Source organism: Taeniopygia guttata, chromosome 12 (genome assembly GCF_048771995.1).
Source record: "Taeniopygia guttata chromosome 12, bTaeGut7.mat, whole genome shotgun sequence".
Taxonomy (NCBI): Eukaryota; Metazoa; Chordata; class Aves; order Passeriformes; family Estrildidae; genus Taeniopygia; species Taeniopygia guttata.
Window position 1 is genome coordinate 20,067,325 of NC_133037.1, and position 21,800 is coordinate 20,089,124.

Consider the following 21,800-nt stretch of genomic DNA (forward strand, 5'->3'; position numbering starts at 1 on the left):
TTAGATTAGGTTTTCATAAAAAATGAGCCTGTGTGTCACTGTACAGCCAAATTCCCCTGGCCGGAGGGGACACTGTGCCTGCAGCTGCGGGGTTGTCCTTCATCCTCGCACCCTCCCGTGGTGGGGCAGGAGTGAGGTGCTTTGCTGAGATCCTCCCCCAGGCATTTTGCCACCATTTTGTTGTTTTACCCAGCAATGCATAAACTCCAAAACTAAACATAGTGACCGGGTTCCTGCCCCGAGCAAAGCAGTGATAAGGAGTGCAGCACAGCTGCAACACATTGGCTCTCCGCCTCATCTTAGCAGCTCAAAAGACATTTTCCACAGACCTTTTCAACTTTGCAAGGAGCTTTCTGGACAATTAAATGATCAGTGAACTTTGCTTGGTGTTGAGAGGAATAGTGGATTTGTCTTTACAAACAAGCTGTGGGTCTGCTGGTAGATAAAACTAGCACTGAAGGATAAAAGAAACAATGGGAAGGATTCCACTGATGGATGAATGGAAAAAAGATATTTGCTTTTACAAATAAACTTTAGGTTTGCTGATAAATGAAATTAGACATTGAAAGATGAAGGAAACAGTGGGGAAAACCCCTAAATTCCATAAGAGTTAAAAATTAAAAAGGAGAGTTGTACATTAGAGGAAAATCTCTGGTATCAGGTGTTTTGGAAAGTCTGTACCTCTCAAATACCTCAGGCAATGGGGAAAGAGAGAAGGGAAATGCGGCTGGAAAATTAGGATAAAAAGGAGGCTGCATCCTCAAAAAATTTGAGACCTCAGGGGAATGCCCCATGGCTTCTCCCTTTATTTGAATAACGAAAAAGGATTCCTCTGTCTCCTTTTTGGACATAAACCTCTGATGTTTGGGGATTAATTTTCCTGACAGTGTTAAGGTACAAAACTCAGCTAAGGAGCTGAAGTGGAGTCAGACTGGATATTTTGGAGGACTGCAGGAATCGAGTCTGCCTGATCCCGTATATTAGAAAATCAAGGCACAGAGAACAGACTGCTGCTTTCAGTTGACTTAATTAGTTGATACACTGAAACTATGAATAAAGGGGCTGTGCAGTTCTTTGGCTTCAGTAGTAACCCCGCAACCATGACAACAGCGAGGCATTGCTGATCACCATGACAAAGCCGAGGGCTGCTGCCACAGAGCCCATCAGGCGTTCGGTGTGAGTGGAAAAACCCACCCTGAAAAACAAGCTCTGAAAAACTCACCCTGCCACTGCTGTACCCCACGCTCCAGTTCTAGTCCTCTGCAAAAATCAGGTTTTGGGAACGGGTTTGGGGCGCTCACACATGTCCACATCATTCCATGAACAGTAACAGCAGTATCTTGTGAAGCCAGGATGTAACACAGAGGTTTCTTAAAAAATAGAGATTTGAATAGTTAGAGGCCAGTAACAGAATGCTGCGCCTCTGCCTGCCCCAAGCTCCCAGCCTGGCCTGGCACAGGGGAATTCTCCAGGCTCCAGCCCACATCTTGAACATTTTGTCCTAGATCTGATTCCAAAGGACAATAAAAAAATTCCCTGTTTGCTCCCAGCCCTTCCCTCTGGTTCACTCTGTGGTAAGAGACAGGCTCAGCGGTGAGTTGGCAGTCACAGGGATGACATTATCACAGGGTGTACAGGCATGCATCCCCTCCAGAGCACAGTGTATCCTCTTCCATCCTGGTACCCCCATGGAATAGCCCCAGTTCCCCAAGACCCTTCCCTCAGGGTGGGCACATCCTACACCCACAGGGATGCTCCAGCTTTGCAGAACAAGGAGGGGAGGAATGAAAAAGAGGGAACTTTGCTTTTTCATCTGGAAAACATCATCTCAGGCTGTCCCCCCACTGGGATCCAGCAGGGACCCCCTGGCACAGCTGAGCCCCCCACTCCCTTGCCCACTGGTGGCCAGCACAGTCCCACCTGCCCTGCACTGGGGCCATTGCTCCTGGGGACACTGTGTTTGACACTAGAGCCTGAGCTGTTGATACTGAGCACAGCCAAAAGTTTACTCAGAGAGATTAAATAAAGAAAATAAACAGTGCTGTGAGAAGGACATGGAATTGAGGCACTTTCCCAACAGGACCAGCTCTGCATGTGTGTGAATGCAGATGAAGCACCCAGGGAAGGGAGGTAACTCAAAGCATCTCAGAGCTGATTAAAAAGAGATGGAGAGCCCAGGCTGACTCCAAGAGGATCCCACACCTCTGGAACAGGGGCACAGCCCCACTCTGGGCACTTCTCATTCAGCTGGAGCTGGACACAGGAAACCTGCTCATAGTGTCAGCTCCAGCTGAAGTGGAGCATTTGGGTTTGCTTTGCAGCAAACCTATTGTGTTTTCCCATGGAGAAACCATCCAGGCAGGTGATTTCCAAACAATTTTCCTTGTCTGCTTTTGTAATAAGAGGTAGTAGAAACCAGTGAAGAATAAACATACAATCACGGAATGGTTTGGGTTGGAAGTGACCTTAAAGCTCTTCTAATTCCAACCCCCTGCCAGAGGCAGCGAGACCTTCCAGTAGGTAGAAGGAAATCGAAGGAAAAGGACAAATAAAAGCATCCAGCTGCTGAACTCTACAAGTTGCATGTGGCTTTGCTTGTCTTTGCTCATCAGTAAACAGAAATATTCTGCATTGCTAATTGTCAGCTTCTTCATATCATCTCTTAGTGTTGAATAAATATAAAATAAATACAGAAATATGCTCCTGGAATCCTATTGCAAGAGCAAATGGGATACTGCCAGCGATTTTCACGGTGTTCATCACTTCTCATGTGTGAGAGCAAGCCCACAGGGAGCGTGCTGGGAGGAGGGTGTCTTCTTCCAGATGCCTTCTTCCATCCCTTTGTCACCAGCCAGCATTGGGACACAGAAAGTTCATTCTGCCACCAATAGGCAGCACAGCTATGCAGAGCTCCACTGACACCAGTTTATGGGGCTCTTTTTAAAAAACAATGCATGCTCTAGGAAGGATAACAAACACGAGTTATCTCCCAAAGTGCCCTCAAACAGAAGGTTTAGGGCTGCAAAGCCCTATGGAGTCCCCAAGCCATCCCTCTCCCAAAGCACACACCACTGAGTCCAGCAGCTCACATGCCATCAGCAAACACTTGAGAATGATGTTGCATTTTGACATTTTCAACAGGCTCTGCATTTCCATTACTGTGTTACAAGCCCCTGGAATCCCTGTTAAACATCCAGCAGCCTCAAACATCTCCACATGCCCCCAGGCATCACATCAGTCTCTCACCAAATGTATTCCTTCTTTTACTTTCCAGATACCCTCCTGCTCAGACAACTAAAGCACTGAGAAACTGCACAGAAAACAAACCATTTAAACATTCTCTAAAGTCTTTCAGAAACTGCAAAAATCCAGAGCAGCTTTGAAACATTTCCAGTCTTCCCTGCCCCTCAAAATCAAAAACCAACCAAACACTTCAGTGCTTCAGCAGCCCCTGAAGTCACAGGGAACTAAGCTGTGCTTTCAACATATGCAGGAATTTCCTTCCATTGCCAAAATCCCCCAGTACTCGCATCTCTTTTTCTCCATCAGGGAGGCTGGGATGAAACATTGGGACCACAGAATCCTGGGATGGTTTGGGTTGAAAGGGACTTTACAAGCCATCCTTTTACACCCCTGCCATGGCAGGGACACCTCCCACTGTCCCAGATGCTCCAAGCCCTGTCCAGCCTGGCCTTGGACGCTGCCAGGGATCCAGGGGCAGCCCCAGCTGCTCTGGGCACCTGTGCCAGGGCCTGCCCACCCTCTCAAAGAAATATTTCTTCTTAGAATCCAATCTAAATTTCTTCTTATTTAGTTTAAATCTGTTCCCCCTCACAGAACCACGGGGCGAATTAGCAGATCCATTCAGTGGTTCATCGCAGAGGTCAGGGACCCTTAGCAGCTCCAAAGTATCAAGCAAGCAGCAAACACAGAGGTACCCTCCCAGAGGGAGCAGTCCTTCAGAGGAGAGATTATCCAAAGCCAGGTGGGCTGAATAGATGTGGGAAGCAGCCACCAGTCAGGGCTTGCTGCAGCTTCCATTCCTGAGCTTTAATCCTGGTGCTAATCCTTCTTTTTAATCTGAATATTAATAGAATATTTATAAAATGCTGATTGGAGACAGAGGCCTCTTGGTTTCCTGCAACTGTGGAAGAGCTTAAGGGTCTGTAGAAGCAGTGAAAAGGTTCAGAACAATTGATGAAGGAAGTTCTGGACTCCAGGAGACCCTGCAAGGGATTTCCCTGGAGAAAACCATCTTTTAAACTCAGGAATAAAAATCTGAGAGGAAGGCACAGTGCTTTGTTTCTGTGATCAGTGGAGTAGTGACTCATCCCTGGAAAAGCACCTCAGGGACATGACACCCCTGTCCCCCCACCCAGCAAGGAGCTGTGCTCCCAGCCAGGAAAAAGTGTACAACCAAAAGAGAAACAGGATGGTGCCCCACTCACCTGGATCCCCTTTCTCCCTCCTTTAGGGAAGGGACAAAGGTTGGTATTTCCTGTCAGCCAGGAAGCCCAAGGCCAGCAATGATTTACTACTTACCAGTCCCTGCTCCTGTGCAGGTGATCCATCCCATTTCCTCAGAAAAGGACAAGGCATGAGGCACCCCAGAGAAGCAGAAAATTAACATAAATACGTATATTTTGGCCCTGGGGCTTCAAAATTCTGAATTAACCAAGTGTTTGAATGGTTCTGGAGCTTTACATGTACCTCCACCTGCGCTCTCCCCACCCCTGCTGGTGGATAGGAGAGGCCACAATGGAAAGGAAATAGGGAACAACAGAATCAAAATAAGATTTATTATTTAGAACCAAGATTTGGAAGAGACAGACATGGCAGATAACAACCAAACAGAACGCCTGGCTCCAGCTGTGAGGGAGGGTGGCACCGAGAGGCTGATGGGCAGGGGAGGCTCCTGTGCCTCTGGTATCAAAAACAAGAGCGAGGGTGAGAACAGCCTGGGCTGGGAATGCAGGGGGAACAAGGGAGGCCTATGGGGGCAGAGACTTTGGGGCCCAGATGTAACAGCAGGAGCAGCATTTTCCCACTTCTTAGGACAATGCTAACCCAGCTTTCTGAAAACCAGGTGAGTAGTCCTTGGATAAAAGGGTACTCATGAGATTATTGCTACGAAATACTCCGTCCATCACCTCAGTCCAGGTGACAGCTGAAACGCACCGCCAGTGAACCCAGAGAACGAAACCCCCACTGCATCAGTTTAGATTTTTGAAGGCACTTCAGAGTCTTAAAAATGGCTCCAATTACCCACTCATATTTGGAAGCATTTTAGCATTTTAGTCTTACATTTAAAATCAGCAGTGACTTGAGTCTGTATTTAAATCTGGCAAGAAAATTTGGCCAGTCTATGAGAAAAAGAGAGAGGTAAAAAGGGAAATGACAAGCAGACTCATTCTCCGGTGAAGGATTTGGAGGTTTGTAACTTGATTTAAGTTGATTTAAAATAGAATATCATCTTTAAAAAAGAACTGTGATAAATTTAAATAGAACTGGAACTTCTCTTTCTCATATGCATGCCTAGTTTATCCCTTAATTGCTTAAATGACAATTAACTGTATGAAACAAGAAGCATTTGAAGGAGTGCCTCCTCCTCTTCCTCCTCCTCCCTCTTCTCCATCTGCTGCTCACGGAAACCTGGCTCACAACAGAAGGGAACAATTTGGAACAAAATCCTTTTCCCCCAAAATAATTCTCCTTTATTTTTTATTGCATAACATTTTTGTATTTCCAACTATAAATAAAAAAAATATTAGAAAGAAATTACAAAATAGCATTGAATGGACCAGAACAGCACAGAATTCCTCACACACGATAAATCATTTCCCATCTTCCTCTTCCTCCTCCTTGGCCGTGGCAGGGCCTTGCACTTGGCACTGTAGCTGTGGGGGCCACGTGTCAGTCACTGATGGTCTCATTTTCAGAATCTAAAAGAAAAAAATCCACATATGGATTTCACATCTAGGAAAACACAAACCAAACCCAAAAAGGCCATGTGAGTTAGGGCACCTCAAGTGTGTGAGGTGCTGCTGCCGGAGTGCACTCTGGGTCCCACTCCCTGGAAACAGAGGCAGAGATGGGTGCTTGTGCTGAGAGTTCAGGTGTGTACACCATTTCTTTTGCTGGCAGAACCTCAGCAACTCACAGGGTCCTCAGAGCAGAGCTCTCACTCCTGTGGGGGGAGAGCCAGGCTCCCAGGAGGCAGAGATGGAAAGGGCCAGCAGAGCCAGCTGGCATTTGGCTCAGTTTGTCGGGAGGAGGGGAGATGGGGGTGAGGCTGTGCGCAGTGTCAGAGGAGGGTGGGGCTGCCAGGGCAGGTCAGGGCACCTGCAGGATCCCCACACCTGCAGGCTTGGCTCCCTTGTCCCACAGAATGGGTGGGCTGGAAGAGACCTCCCTGCAGCAGGGCCTCAGGGATGCCGTGCCCCACCCTGGCAGGGATGGGATCCATCGGCTGCCCCAAGAGCAGAGCACGGGGAAGGTGCTTGGACAGACGTGAAGGGCACAGCAATGACAGGAGCAGGGTAAAAGGCAAGGCAGGCACCGAGAGCAGCACATCACTGAGGCAGCAGCAGCACAGGCTGGCACCTGGTGCTCCCCAGCCCACACCACATGCCCACCACACGCACTGGCCACGGTGGGGACGTGCTGGGGGACATGCACCCCAGACACAGCTCCACAGACAGACAAACACATGAACACTGCTTGGAGGGGCAGCACAGACAGGTCTGACAAAGCAGACAGCTTCGGGAAGCACTCAGAGCTCATGCAGGGAGTCCCTGGAGCGGCAGGGGAGGCAGGGGATGCTGGGGACAGCACACAGTGCAGACACTGCCAGGATCTGGCACAGCTTCTGCTGGGTCTCTGCGGTCTGGGCTTTGTGGTTGTTAGACGCAGCCCTAACTTTCTCCCTCCTGTATTGCCTGCTCTGCCTGTTCATGGGAAGAACTGACTTTTAAGAGAAGGAAAATTATGTCTTCCTAATTCCTCCTCAAGCTTCTGATCAACGTCAGCTCTGAAAATCTGCCTGGATCTACCCCAGCACCTGCTCACGGTGGGTAACCAGCATGCGGCGTGGAGTTTCATCCAGGAAAACAGGACAAAATTAACTATCTCCAAGTAACTGGGAAAAACAAAATCTGGCTGCTACAACACCCAGAGCAGAGCCAGCTCACCAGGCACTTAGCTCCTAAAACAAACCCCCACTGGTGCTCAGCCATGGGCAAACACCCCACTTCTTACTCCAGGCTCAGTCAGCCTGAGCTTTCCCAGGCGGGGTGGGCAGCAGTGCTGGAGAGGTCAGGGAGCGCAGTTACCCACCAGTTTGTTCAGTGACAGCAGAACTGTGGGAAAAGGCAGCCATGGCATACCCTGTAGCTGCTGCCTAACGGGGACAAAGATACCAGGTTCACTCTGTCTAGTCTGGTAAACAAACTAGAAATGCTGAGGAAGTTTTTACTTTGTTTGCAAAGTCATTGGAAAAAAACACCAGAGAAAATAAATACTTTTTGGGACTATTTTATGTTAGACCTGAAGAATCCCCATTTGAGAAGGACTGGCAGCTGGTTATTTCCTTCTAAATCTCCTAAGTTTTTACAAGGTGCCAGGGCAAAAAATGTCTCACAAAAACTGCAACAGGCCCAGAGAAGTCCCCTGAAGAGTGTCTGGAGAGGCTCTCATCATGCCCAGCTCTTCAAAAGCCGCAGTGCCATAGCTAGTGCTCAAGTGGTGCCTCAGTCATGAAAGGCAAAGTGTAGGAATGTGCTCCTTTCTGAGGGGAAAAAACAATCCTAACTTTTCCCTCTGCCTTATGACTACAACAATGTGCTCAATATTCACCATGCATTCATCCTGTTGCACAAAGAAAAGAAATTCATCCAAGTGCTCTATGCTTACCAGATTTGGAAAAATCAAGAGTTTCTCACAAGAATTTCACTGTTGTAATACATACTTTATCAAATCATAGGGTATTGTCTATGAACAGCTTCTCCACAGTGACCAAGTGAGCCCTAAAGCTTCCTGAGACTTTGTGTGTCAGACTGAAACAGCCTTGATGGCACACAACTACCCCTGAGAAGGGAGCAGAGAGAATCACATCACTCCCAACAGCAGCCACCTCCTGGTCCGAGCCTGACTTCCACCTGAATCAGGTGTAAGTGATCTCTGTGCTCACACAGCCACTGCTCACACAGTCAGCAGTGCAGCACATCCAGACCCCTCTGAGCACAAATTCCTTCATAAAGCAGAATTCGCAGCCTGACAGGCCCTAAAATCGATCTCATTACAACGCACTTCTGGAGCCCGGCAGCAGCATGGCTGGGGCTGGAACATCCCTGTCCTGCTGAATCTACAGGGAGCACTCCATAGCCAGAAATGTCGCCCCTGCCAAAAAGCACACATATGAGTCACAGCACAATTCCCACCAGATCAACAAACTGGGGTATTCATTTCTAGGGTATACAGACAGGAAACTGACTGTCAGGGATACAATAGTAACAGAGATCAGCACATCGGACAACTCCACTGAGGCTGAATCTGCCCAAGCACCAGTCAGGTGCCCAACACCACAAACCACTGAGGTGCTCCTCAAGGACTCAGTCCATGATAAATAATCATAGCCAGAAAAAACACACAATCATGGTTTTGTTGTTTTATAAATTTAATCCCATATCAGACATTCATCCAGCCATGACAAGAAGAGTGTGATCTCCCTGTTGTACACTCTGTAGAGAGATCGTGCCCACACTGTCCCACAGGAATCACCCAAAATCAGGACAGAGGAGGGCAGACAAAGAACTGGAGAACACAAGGAAACCTTACTGGACGTGACACACAGTCAGAAACTGTTTCACGTGTGACTGTCTCCGAGCCAACAATTTCAACAGCAGCCATGGAAAACTTGGGGGGGACTAGTAGGCAGCAAGGCAGAACACAAGGCAAGCTTTTGCTGTAATAGCTGATTTCCGATGATTAACATCAATCTCACTCCAAAAGCCTTGAACCTTTTCCTACATTACAGTGGGGGTGGTGGGGAGAGTGGGCATGACAGGGAAAGCAATACTGACGTCATATAAATTTTAGAAGGGAGACTTCTGGTTACAACTCTCCAAAGCCAACTTCCAAGGCATGTGTGAGGACAGATGTTTTTCCTGCTCAAATATGCACAAACCGAACAAAAGCAACACAGACCCAAAAAACGTCCATGGGGCTTCTCTGGAAAAATTCTGCATGTTCCCAGACCAGATAGTAATGCACTGGGATAATGAAAAATGCTTGAAGGGAAAGAGCTACCATTGGCAAAGCCAAGTTAAACTAATGATTCAAAGAATTAGTGATTTCCTCCCACAAACACCAAACAGCAAAACCTGCCCCTGGAGGAAGAAGCTCACTTTAGGAATCCTGTCTCTTAGCACCCTGTTCCAAACACAAGTAACTCTGCAGGAGCACAGACAATGCCACATCTCACCCATTCAGTCCCTTGTCTTGCCCTCAGCTAATGTTAAGGATTTCAGAGAAAAGCGGAAGGCACCGGTGGAGCAGTGTAAAGACAGATATGGAGTAATGGGGTTAAGTAATCAAAGAATCCCAGAATGGTTTGAGTTGGAAGAGACCTTAAAGCCCATCTCATCCCACTCCTTGTCCTGGGCAGGGACACCTTCCACTATATCCCAGATTGCTCCAAGCCCCATCCAACCTTGCCTTGAACACTTCCAGGGATCCAGGAGCAGCCACAGCTTCTCTGGGCAACATTTCCTCTTTAAAAGATTTTCTTAAAGATTTTTTTTTCATCTGTTCCAGGGAGGTTAAATCTAGATTTGCTAAAGAGCCTTAAACCACTGCAGTGTTTCTCCCTGCCATCTTCAGTGCCCAGCTTTGCATCCCTGTGGCAGATGAACAGTGCCAATGGCAGCAGCTCCTCTCCATGTCCAGTCTTACTCCAAGCAAGCTGTGAATGCAGTGGAAAAGAAGGATGTGGTCATGCATTAAGATACTCCATCACAACATAAGGCAATCAGAAAGCCAAATAAAAGTCACACAGGCAAACTTCAATTACTTTCCCAACTTCCCAAACTGAAAACTGCAAAATTTTCGCAATATTTGGGGGAGCAACTTTGGGAAGTAAACATTTTTTCAAGATTTGTATTAAATTTCTATAACCGAAAGATTAAAAATCAGGAGATCTGTGAGCTCCCTCATTGAAACCTGGTATTTGAAGCTGAGCCTCTGTGCTGACTTCCCACATGAGCCTGCAGCCCAGTGCTGGCTGGGAATGTTGGGTGATGGCAGAGCTACAGGACATGCAGGACTGGAACCAACAAGGCCTGGAATTCCACCAGCATGTTTGACCCATTTGCTGCTTGTTGAAGCAATATTCAGTCAGGAATAAAACTAATTCAGTTCTGGGATCTGCATGGGATCCTTTTAGGTGTAGTTTTCCCACTCTGATGGCACAGCATGGACTCCTCAGTTCTTTCTTACTCTTGGCTCACCTTTTGCTCAAGAAGTTGCTCCATTTATCTAATGTCATGCCATTTGCTTAATTGCCACTGAGGTCAAAGCACCCTGTTACACAATCCTCACAACTGAGAGCAAAAAAAAACATGGCTTGCAGTGAACAGCCAGAAGAGCTGCAGACAAGAGTCTTGGGCCATCAGTAAATTAAAAATCATGAGTATGACAGTGCCAGCAATACATTCTGAGCTCCTGCTTGGCTCAGGTGCAACAGGCAGGTAGACACCTGCCAAGGCCCTGGAAGCTGCACCATGCCCTGCTCCCCAGCCACCCCACCTCTCCCAGGAGCACAGCCATGCAACACAGCCACCGTGGGGCAGACGGGCACCGGCGTGGACCAGAGACTTCCCAACCAACGCAGCACAGGCAGCAAAGCCACATGGAGACAAAAGCAGGAGTGTCACACCTGCATGCCCTTCTCTCATTTCTCCCGCAGCCTCACCCAGTCACCCAATGCTGGTGACTGCCTAGAGGGTGCTGGCAACAGGCTTGAGCTTACTCACACTTAAATGATGCCAGCATCCTTCAGAAGGGCTTCCCTAGTGCTTTGCAGCTCAGGAGCCTCAGTTCATGGGCCTCTTTCCCACCTACCAAACTGAGCATCCTGACGAGCAGCAGCAGCAGCCCTGAGGGAGCCGTGTGCTCAAAGGAACCAGCTGAGGCTGCAGCCCCAGGCAGCCCCAGGGCTCAGTGCCCCCGAGGTGCCAGCATGCACCCTGGGCACCGCTGTGGAGAGCACCCAACAACTGCTGGAGGCACCACATCTGCTCCTGCTACACAATCCAGGCACAAGAAGGAGTCTGGAAAACACACATGGATTACCTGGAACAGCTGGAAATTAACACTGCTCTATGTTTTAGGAAAACACTGGGTTTTTCACACCTTTTTCAAGCACAAAATGTTTATTTTTCTTTTTAGTCTATACAATTTCTTGGGGCTTTTAGTGCCACTGACTTTGTCAGTATACAAGGGATAGACTATACAGGCAATAGCAACATAAACTGTAGGATTCAGTGTGAGCCGAAGGGAACCTGGTGTGAGAACATATTTTCCATGTTTGCTCATGAAGGATACAGACATGAATTTAAAATACCCAAACAAATAAAAGATATATGGTACAGAGAACAGAAATCTCTTACTGCAGTATTTTGCCCAGGCAGAAGACTCTGCATAATTGTCTATAAAATTCAATTCTAACTGAATTGATGGAATAATATTTTCAAAGGGTACAAACAAAGTAATTTAGACAGGTAGAATGCTTGAAGTACAATAGAACTATACAATTCACAGCTTGGCAGCACAAGATGTCTCTGCCCCTTAGCAGAGGGCTACAAAATGTCATTGTGGGGCCTTTGGGTGTGCCCACACCTGGGTCCTGTGCCTGTGATGCTGACCGTAGCGCCCAGGAAAGGAAGGAGACTTACCGTGGCAAACCAGCTCTAGTGGTTACCTTGTGCCTTTACACTAAGTGCAGGTGGAGGCTCTATGCACAGTAAAATAGGAAAAAGCAACTTTTGAACAGGAGAGAGAGGTGTCCGTGCCACCTGGAGCGCAAACTTGGGTAAAAATAAAGATTAAATAAATAAATAAATAAATAATTCCAAACAGAAGGCAGCGTGACACAAAACCTGAAGTGTCAGATAGGAAAAAGAACAGCTTCACATTTTTATTCTATTTTAGCATGAACACAGCTGGCACACCAAGGATCAGACATCGCCCTCAAGCTCAGGGTGTGCTCTGCTCACATGGGGCTCACAGCCACCTGCAGATATGGTTTGCTAGAATCAACTGTTCCATTACTTGTCTTCACTTATGGACATGCATGAGCTTTTGATTTAACTAAATTATAAAAGCCCACAACATAGGGAAAGGAAATGAAATCCAGTGTGCTGCTGATCCAGAGGAAAAATAGCGTTTGCTGCCTGTTACAGAATTAAGTTGCCATCTACAATGACTTTACCACAGGCTGGGAAGGAGAACGGAGAGCGCTGCCTGAAGCTGCTCCTTAGTCCTTGTATACACCTTCCTCGGATCACTCTGTAAATGCTCCTACATTACAATATGCACTTCACTACTCCTTGTACAAACACCAACAATTTTATGATGAGTGCATCAAACAAGCATGTCAAACAAACCTCACCTCACAATTCTTACTTCTAAAAGCTTCAGAAATGAAAATTTAACCCGTGAATAAAAACAAAGCATTTACAGCAGAATGAAGCAGATGAGGAACATCAACTGTCAACCTGCAATATCTTTGCAAATAAAAAGACCTCCAACTCACAAGCAGATTGTAAATAAAATACACCTTTCAAATAATTGGACATCTCTTTCCAGCTGGTTCTGGAAAGCTGAGATTCAAGGCACTGAATTCCTGCAGGGTTAGTACAATTTGCTAATTATCAATTCAAGTACAATGATGTTAAGGATCGCAAGTGTGAAACAGAACACAAGTAATAAAGTGTCTTCAGCAAGAGGACAGAAGCAGGTATTGCCTTGACAACAAATGATCTGTTGTGATGCTGCCTCACAGTGATTGCTGATGGAGGGTATGGCTGTGCCCAGGGGCTCGCCTTGTCCCACACAGACCATGTACAGAGCAAACACTCCAACGTGACGGCATCAAAACCAGCGGGACCCAGGGCAGGGTCCCCCCCTGCCAGGGTCACCAGGTGAGGTCCCGTGGCAGGGTGCCCGTGCTAGGTCATGCGCAGCCGCGGGCTGGCCGGCCGGGCCGGGCGCTGCAGCGGCACCGGGAACATCCGCAGGCAGGTCCGGCCCAGCGGCGAGAGGCGCGCCACGCTGGGCCCTCGGACCAGTCCCGGCTGTGCCAGCGGCCCCGGCACTCCGCAGACGGGCGAAGGGAACACGGCTCCGTACTGACAGAGAGGCATCACGTACGGCGGCACTGTGCCGGCCAGGGCGGGCCCTGGCACAGGCAGGGACGGCACAGCTCCAGGAGCTAATCCTGTGGGCATGGGGCAAGCCACTGGAACAGGGCACTTGCTCCCCAGTCCTGTCCTTACCGAACTTACCTACAAAAGAGAAACACAACAAGTATTGCTACACGGCACTGCTCTGCCCGTGCCAGCAGTGTCCTGGCCCAACGCTGGGCCCTGGGCAGCTGTGGGCAGAGGCACAGGGGTGCCATGATGCCCTTGGGGCTTTCTTTTGGGCTCATTTCCTTTTTTCCTTTTATACTTTTGTTGGGGGGTTGGTTGTTTTTTTTGTTTGGGTTTTTTTTTTTTTGGTTTTTTTTTGGTTTTTTTTGTTTTTTTAAAGACAGAATATTTGGAATTTAATAGAAAAGGCTGATATGAGACAGAGAGGGAAGTTACCTCAGTATAACCTCATTCTTTAAGAAGAGAGGAAGCATCATTAAACAAGTGAAAATTAACACCCTCACATGTCCAAAGGAACTCAAAGTTAACTTATGCATGAAAGTAAATAAACTTCACTAAATGCAGAATTAACCCAAATCCCGTGCTCTTACAGCCAGCCTCAAAAGAGCTTTAAAAATTCTAGCCCTTATTTATGTACAGAATTGTTTCACCCAGCCGGGGGAGCTGATGGTGGCGAGGGTGGCAGGAGACCTCTCACGGTGGCTCGGTGCCTGGTGCTGGTCGTGCCAGGTGAGGCGAAGCTAGTGAGGACACAGCAGGGCTGCTCTGCCTCGTGGGCTTCCAGGATCAATTCCAGCCAGTTTTCTAAAATTCTATTAACATACACTTCAATTATTCAGCTTTTGCATGTGAGGGGCAGAGAAAGAGCTCTCCTCTCTCAATATGGGATGGCAGAGCCTCCCAAATTACACACGCCATCCTGCATGGTGCCATGGGAACTGCTGTTACCCCAAATGTTTGCAGCATTTCATTACATTTTTCATGTCACAGAATTTACAGCCATCACACATTTATGGCATAAGGAAAAAAGGGTGTTATTTAATTCTGGGAGTCTCCCATCAATATGATATTTCATATTCAATTGATAAAACTGATATGAAGGTGAAATTTCAGCATAAAAAAAATGAATAAATGTTTGAGGTTGTCTGGGATGCTTACTCCATGTTTGTGAACAATAAAAATGGCAATGTCCCCCAGGATGTCCTACTTTGGGGATTAATCTCTGTTCCAAGGGCAATTTTAGAAAAATACAGAACTATTTGATACTCTCCTTCACTTCTCTGTCTCTCATTCTCACCTGAAACCTGAATCTGATGGTGAATGTTGAACTGAAGGAGATTCTTCAGGATCATGAATTTAACACCAATAATGTATAAAACCCCACCAAAATTAACAGAAACCAAAGAACAAGAAACAGGAATCAAGGATGTATTTTTAAGACCTGCAGACTTCTGTATGCTGTTATTAGATTCTTGGTTTAACATCTTCAAAATGGTGCTTTCCACCAAACTAAGCACCTGTAAGGAATGCCAACAGATGTTTGTGAAAATGCTGCATTTTGGACAATGCTCTCAGGCATGTGTGGGGCTGTTGGGGTGCCCTGTGCAGAGCCAGGAGTTGGACTATACTAGCAAGAGATTATTCAGTGGCACTAAAAATGCAAGGTGACATTTTTACCCTTTAAAAAAAATTAATTTGAAAAAGCTTACTTTCAGCTCTTCTAAAGTACTGAGAAATCTGACTCATTCCAGTTCTGAACTTTTTCCTTCTCAGCTGAATTCCTCAGTAAAGCAGTGGCTGCATTTAATGCTATATATGTGTGACCAGAAAAAATTGTCATGCCCCCAAACCCAACATTACACATACACACTAAACATGATAATGTCATGACAAACACATGTTAATGGTTTAAGTTTGCTTCCTCTACCTTCCTCCCATGATTTGAGTGAGCTAAATACACATTTTAAGAGTTATGGCACCTGGCTTTTGCATCTTCCCCTCGGCAGGAGCCTCTTGGCCTTTTTTAACCATCACCTTTTTAACCAGTTCTGATGACTCAGCACTGATGGAAGCCTACACATCCTATTAATTCCTGCATGGATGTGCTGACTGAAACTAACATGTGCCAGAAAAGCAGCCTCAAAGCTGTGGATTTCCCAGCTCCAGGAAAGCTATGGGACTACAAGTTCCTTTGCTGGTCCTGTTCGAAGGGCAGCAGATACACATCCAGGCAGCGATGAACGAGCTGTGTGCATTGCTCTGCTGGGATCACAGCACAGCCCTGAACAGGACTGGCTCAGCATCTCAAGCCAGCCAGGCTGATGTGGGATGACACCAGGGAAGCCCCTGTGCTGCACACTGCTGTGTCCATGGTTAGGGGGTCACCTGAGGAGGAGCCCGAGCTGCCGGGGGTGATGGTCACCAGTGCAGTTCTGAGCCCACGTGGGCTCCCATCACTCCTGCCTGGCCAGCTTCAGCCCTCACAGCATCCCCACAGCCTCCCTGTGCTGAGGGCCCTGACCTGCTGGCAGTCCTGAGGGTGAGGTCTCGGGAGGGCAGGGTGCCATGTATCATAGGGCTTGGAAGGGAAACTCTTCCCTCTACATCTCCAGTAGGCTCCTCTGCTGAAGAGCTATGAACTCACTGAGCTAAGAAAGACAGTGGCACCTCCACCCGCCACCCTCGAATCTCTGCTCGTGCCACCTCCTCAGCTGCACACACCCAACTCTGCCTGCACTGACAAACCTCTGCTCAGAGCACCTGTACAAATCCCTGCAGGTACCAGCTGCCAGCTCCTGCTTCCCCCACATCTGCCCTCTCCTGACAGTTTTTCCTTTGTGGCTGTTTATTCCCCTTTCCCCAAAATAATCACGCAAACTCATTTAGAAAACAAGAATAATACATACATAGAGAACAACATACCAGAAAACACTGGTAAAAATGAAAAACCTCACAAGACAAAAACTAGTTCAAATACCCCAAATCTGTTATTTGGACTTTTATAATTTTTCCTGTGCTCTACCAGGCAAACTTCAAAGCGCCACCCCAGTGATAATCACAGCTCCAGTACTGTCAAACTACACAGCGAAGCACTGGGCGTGACTTAACATCATCATTAATATTTCTTGGTTTATATCAGAACAGAGGAATCCCGGTAATTCTGTTCTGAAAGCTGACCATAACTATCACAACCCATTTGAAAAGGCAGGATTTAGATGATTTTTCTTTTGCTTGCTACCCCATTAGCATCAGTGTTTTCCTTCTGTATGGATCAGCTACCGCTGAAACGAAACTGAGTCCCAGGGCAGAGTTAGAGCTGGTAAGCATGATAAAAGAGATGGATAGCTCTTTTATCACTTCTGCCCAGTTTGTTGAAACCCCAAAGCTTTTAGGCACTCCTGAAGAGATGTGTGTGTGCTTTTCCAATCCCTGGAAAACTATTCAGACCAAGAAGTGTTGAATAGTTTCAAATACAGATTCCTTTTTTATTTTCCCAATCCAACAGAGAGGGAAGACACAGTGAAGGGGCTATGGCTTGATTTTGGCATTGTGGCCATGTCCAGCCTGACTGCTCCCAGCAGCACACCCAAGCCCACGGGTCAGAAAATGCCAGCAGAGGTTCAGATGCTGCTGAAGTGTCCAAGCCCCCAGTGCCCATCACCCAGTGACACAGACCTGTGTGTTTTCAGAAACAGCCTCACTATGCACTGGGAACATGTTTCAGCTTTTTGGGGATAATGTTTTTTCTGTAAAACCTGTGGAGCTACACACCACATGGAGAATAGAAAACATTTTCAGCAATTCCAAATAGTGTTTTTAAGTACACAATATTTGGTATTCTTTGCACAGAAGGCATTTCCAAATAGTGTTTTTAAGTACACAATATTCGGTATTCTTTGCACAGAAGGCAGCTCATATTCCTAAGCTTATTCCTTCACTAATGCTAACCAAAATTACCTGTAAAAATGATTATTTCATCATATCTTCACAAAGATCACAGAGAGAAATCACTCAGGCGGTTTGACCTCAGTTCTTTCTAATATTTCCTACTGCATTTCAAACTGCTGCTGATGAGAATCTACCTGCATTTCCACGCTTCATAAAACCATTTGAAAAGGAACATTTTAATGCTCCTGTGACACAACTGGATGAAGGTTCCTCTCCCTTTGAAAGGTTTCACTCAGATTTCTAATATGATCAACCAGGATTTGCATGCAAATGGACTGGTAACTTCCATAGAAACAAAGCAGAATATGAAGTCTTCCTTCACATCCCAATTATATTACTGCTGTCTACACCTCTGATGGCAGAGGATGAAAAGAAAACCACTCACTCTTATTAAATACATTACCAGTTTCTCTTCTATTTCCAGCCTTAAAAGAGCAGCTTTCACTTAGTTAAAAAAATACATTTTATACAGAGCAAACAATTTGCTGCTAATGGTAGAAGGAGTCTTGAGTAAAAAAGAGATAATTCAGGGAAGTGCGTCCTCTGTTCCAGGAGGAAAGAGAAGATTTTGAGTCAGCCACACAACTGCCCTTCATATTCATAACAGTGGGTGAACAGTAAGAGAAAATTTTAAAGTAAAAAATGTATTTTTCTATTTAAATGTATAGTTAAGATTTTGTATTTGTTTTATTGTTTAATGTATTTTTCATCGTGAAACAACTCCCTTCACTCCTACTCCTGTATGAAATCCTTTAGGGAGGCATTTCTCTTTACAAAAATCCCCAGAGACAAGGTAGAAGTGAAGGTACAAATCCTGCCACCCCCAGCCCTTCATTTCTGGCCATCACAAGGGACCACTTTCCCCAAAACAACAGCTTTTCCCAAAACTAAACCCATGTGAGACAATGCACCCTAACAGCTCCATACTAGTTTGTTCCAGTTAAAAAAAAAACAAACCACAAAAGGCATAAGAATCACCTTGTTTCCTACTTATCCAGCCTTTACGTCCAACATAAAACCTTATAAACTTCTCTGATGGGCTGGAAATATGCTTAATGCTCCTTAGTCTTTTCTTGCAAAGGCATTTTTGATCAAAAGAGGTGACAAAAGACGGTGTTACCAGATGAACTGAAGAAGTACAGCCTGAGCTTCAGATTCTCTCTCTAGGAAAGCTATTTTTTACATCCTTTATGTGATTTCCCAAGTTCTTTTGTCTTTCCAGTTGACTTAGCTGTGATTCAGCACATGGACATCTCCCCGTGGAGCTCATCCCTCCAATACACAGGCCACTTGTCCAGCTGTCCACACCAGGAGTCCTCCCATGCTGCTCCCTTCCTCCTCCTTTGGCCATTTTTCTCCCAACACCATGCAGCCCTCTTCTCTCTCAACTTCAAGTTCCCTGTTAGGGTCAATTTTGAAGGGTACAAACAGTAAAACAATGCTGAACTCCCAAACCAATCCTTGTCAAACTCTTCTATATCATGCCTGACACTTGCAGCATCCTATGCTATCTTCATGGTCAAAACACTCAACAAAAACTACACCAGCAGTGTTTGCCATCTGCCCTTGCATCTCTGCTGCAGCCAACACGGTCCTTACAAGGACTTCATGCCCCTTACCACCCCAGGTCTCACCCACCCCAGGGCTCCAGCTGACACCACTCCTCCACACAACAAGGAATGACACAAAATGAAGAGCAGGGAATCCCAGCCTCTCCACGCTCCTTGTAAATTGCCTCCAAAAAACTTCAGTCAGCTCTGCAGATTCCCTGGAACAACTGCCACAGTTGAGAAAGACACAAACCCTCTAAGATCCAGTCTACTGAGACAGGGACATTCCTGCTGCTCTCACAGTGACGCACTGCCTTCTCCACAGGCTTTGAGACAGAGACACCAAGACTGCAGGAGGCAAAATCAAAAAAAAAATTGATACTAATAGGTGATTTAAATAAGTAAAATAACCACTTGTTTTTCCAGAGACACAGGTGGGCAAAACATCCACGTCTAATACTTCAAACTTTTGCAGCAGTCTCAGAGGAAAGACACCAAAATGCTGCAAAAAGTGTATCAAAAGAGAGTAAGAAGTGACTTAACAAAATCTGTGCCCTCCTTGCCCCTTTATGGAAATCTTTAGTTTGGGTTTACTAGCACCAACTTTGACTTATTTTATGAAAACTGTTAGGGTCTTAAGTAGACATTGCTTACTCCTGAGCTGGTTAAAGCATTACTGAGTAAAAGGCTTATTTATTCACTCAGGAAGCAGCAGGTACCAAAGCAGACACACTGGTGAGGTTCCTCCTTTGGTACTTTCACCTCACCAACAGCTACAGAGCTACTACTGCTACAGGATTTTTTCCTTCTACATCCCAAAAAGGCAGTGGTTTGCTATTCAGATCTAGTTGTCTTGCTTTTAGGGGACTACAAAACAGCTCCTCACTGTTATTTTCCTCTATTTTGGCTCCATTTGCAGTCTTTTAAGAAAATGAACCCAGCAAAAATTACTAGTCAAAGAATCTCCAACTGGCAGAAGGAAGAGGTTTGGAAACCCAGACCAGGGTGGGCCAGAATGGTGAACTGGGACTCTGGATGTGTGCTCATTCCTTGCTGTGCTGCCTCTGTATCAGCCCTCAGTAGCACTGAACGCAGACACGATGCACCTGCAACGGCTTTGTTCTGTTCTGAGAACAGAAAGGGACCAGTGGGGGCTTTCCAATTCCCTCTTTGTTGTAGGATACTTTGAAAGCATTTCTGAGGATAGTATTGTCCAACAAGCAAAGGTTAAGCATATTCCCAGCTGTCCCCTCTCCCAGCACAGGACTCACTCCAATTCCACTCAAACAACAGCTCCCAACCACAGAGCCACCAGCCCCTGCTCTGAGAAAGGTTAATATTAAACATAAAAAAGAAAACTTTAGTAATAGTTGAAACTGAAGTTGAGCAACAGATTATAATGATAGGAGTACTGCTCTGCATCACTGGTAATAAGCAGTTTGGAATTTAAAAATATATATTTATATATATATTGCTGCCCATATATCCCTTAAGATGATTCCGAAGGACAATTAAAAAAATTGATTTAGTACTGAATGAAAAGAGCTGGACATTTATAGAAAGCATTTATCTGGAGTAATTTTAGTCTATGTCCTCCTCCACATCTGAGTTCTGCAAAGGCTGTCACACACATAGCAAAAGGTATGTCCTTCAAGGAGGGCCACTTACTCCACATGTCTCATTCTGCATTTGCATGGGGTTAGCCTTTGGCTCCATGTCTTGCCTTTTTTGGTTCTGCTTCAGTTGGTTCAAAGAAGGTTTTGTCTGTGCAGCTCCAACAGTTTTGCTCGTCCACTGGTCCACCAGCTTGTGCAGGTCGTCTGTGAATGTCCCTTTCTTGTTGTTACTGTTGTTGGCCTGAACCTGCAGTGTTGACTGTGGGAGGGGCTCAGGACACGTCACCAGGCTGTTGGTCGAGGATCCTGGAAAATCACACAGAGAGCTGAGATGGTGTCTCTGCCTCACCTCTGCACCTCAAACCCCTTCTCACCTACTGCCACTCCAAAGTTGGCTTTTCAGATTTCTAACCCTCCCCTTCCTGGCTGCAGAACACCTTTGCTTAAAGAAATGGTCCAAGTCCAGTGGGTTTGCATTTTCTATCACATGTTACCTCAGCTATTAATTTGTCTTGCGTGAAATTAGAGACAGGGAGTAAAGCCAGGAATGCAGCCCCATAAAGCTGACATCCCATACAACATCTCCTCAGACACAACCATGAGAAAGAGGGAGGTGGGATGTATTGCTAACTCTGCAAGCATTTATAAATTGAATTTACCATTTATTTCACTTGCCTAAGTTAACTGTCCTCCTGGAAAAATGTTATTGAAACAGAGGTTACAAGCAGGGCTGGTTCCTGCTCCTCTGGGAGCCCACCACCTCTCTCGATGATGCCAGGACCATTCACATGGCTATTTGTGTATTCTGGGGGAAAAAACCCCATAAGGACCATGAAAGTATAGAAGAGAGAGAAGAGAGTATAGTGGGCAGGGTGACTGTTTGAGAAAAAGACAGAGAATTTTTGGTATAGATAAAAGCAGTCAGGAAGAGTATTGATAGAAATTTAATTTGGTATGTTCACTTCTTTCTAGAAGAACTAGTAAAAAAAAAATCTGTACTTTTTCTGCTTAGTGACTACAAGTCTGACACAGCAAGCTCAGCAGGGGACTGCAACTGAAGGAGCCTGAATCTGACCTAAGTAGAAAATGTAAAGTAACTTCTCAGCTAACATACTTGAAGACAGCTAAAGATTGGAAATGAAGACCATCTCTCCAAGCAAAAAGTTCACAGAACTGTAGTAAAATGATTATATAAGCAAACATGAACATGGAGTATTTTCTCTGTTGATTGGTTACCAGCCAATGAAACCGAGTAC

The 21,800-nt window shown here is 46.1% G+C and overlaps 1 protein-coding gene across 18 annotated transcripts in view; it reads right to left on the reverse strand.

Annotated features, from left to right (window-relative positions):
* Window positions 1-4,778: 4,778 nt before the first annotated feature.
* The window catches only part of WNK2 (WNK lysine deficient protein kinase 2), a 96,051-nt gene continuing 79,029 nt past the window's right edge, over window positions 4,779-21,800 (reverse strand). For 11 of the 18 annotated variants that reach the window (XM_030283204.4, XM_072934770.1, XM_072934768.1 and 8 more), the window contains 2 exons: window positions 20,597-20,850; window positions 11,411-13,562 (listed from right to left, as the gene is read on the reverse strand). In XM_030283204.4, the coding sequence (XP_030139064.2) occupies window positions 13,227-13,562; window positions 20,597-20,850 (590 nt within the window). In that variant the 3' untranslated portion in view covers window positions 11,411-13,226. Of the gene's footprint in view, window positions 5,943-9,714; window positions 9,962-11,410; window positions 13,563-13,707; window positions 18,778-20,596; window positions 20,851-21,800 lie in introns of those variants that run through there. The other 7 variants (XM_030283211.4, XM_072934775.1, XM_072934773.1 and 4 more) reach the window with 5 other exon arrangements.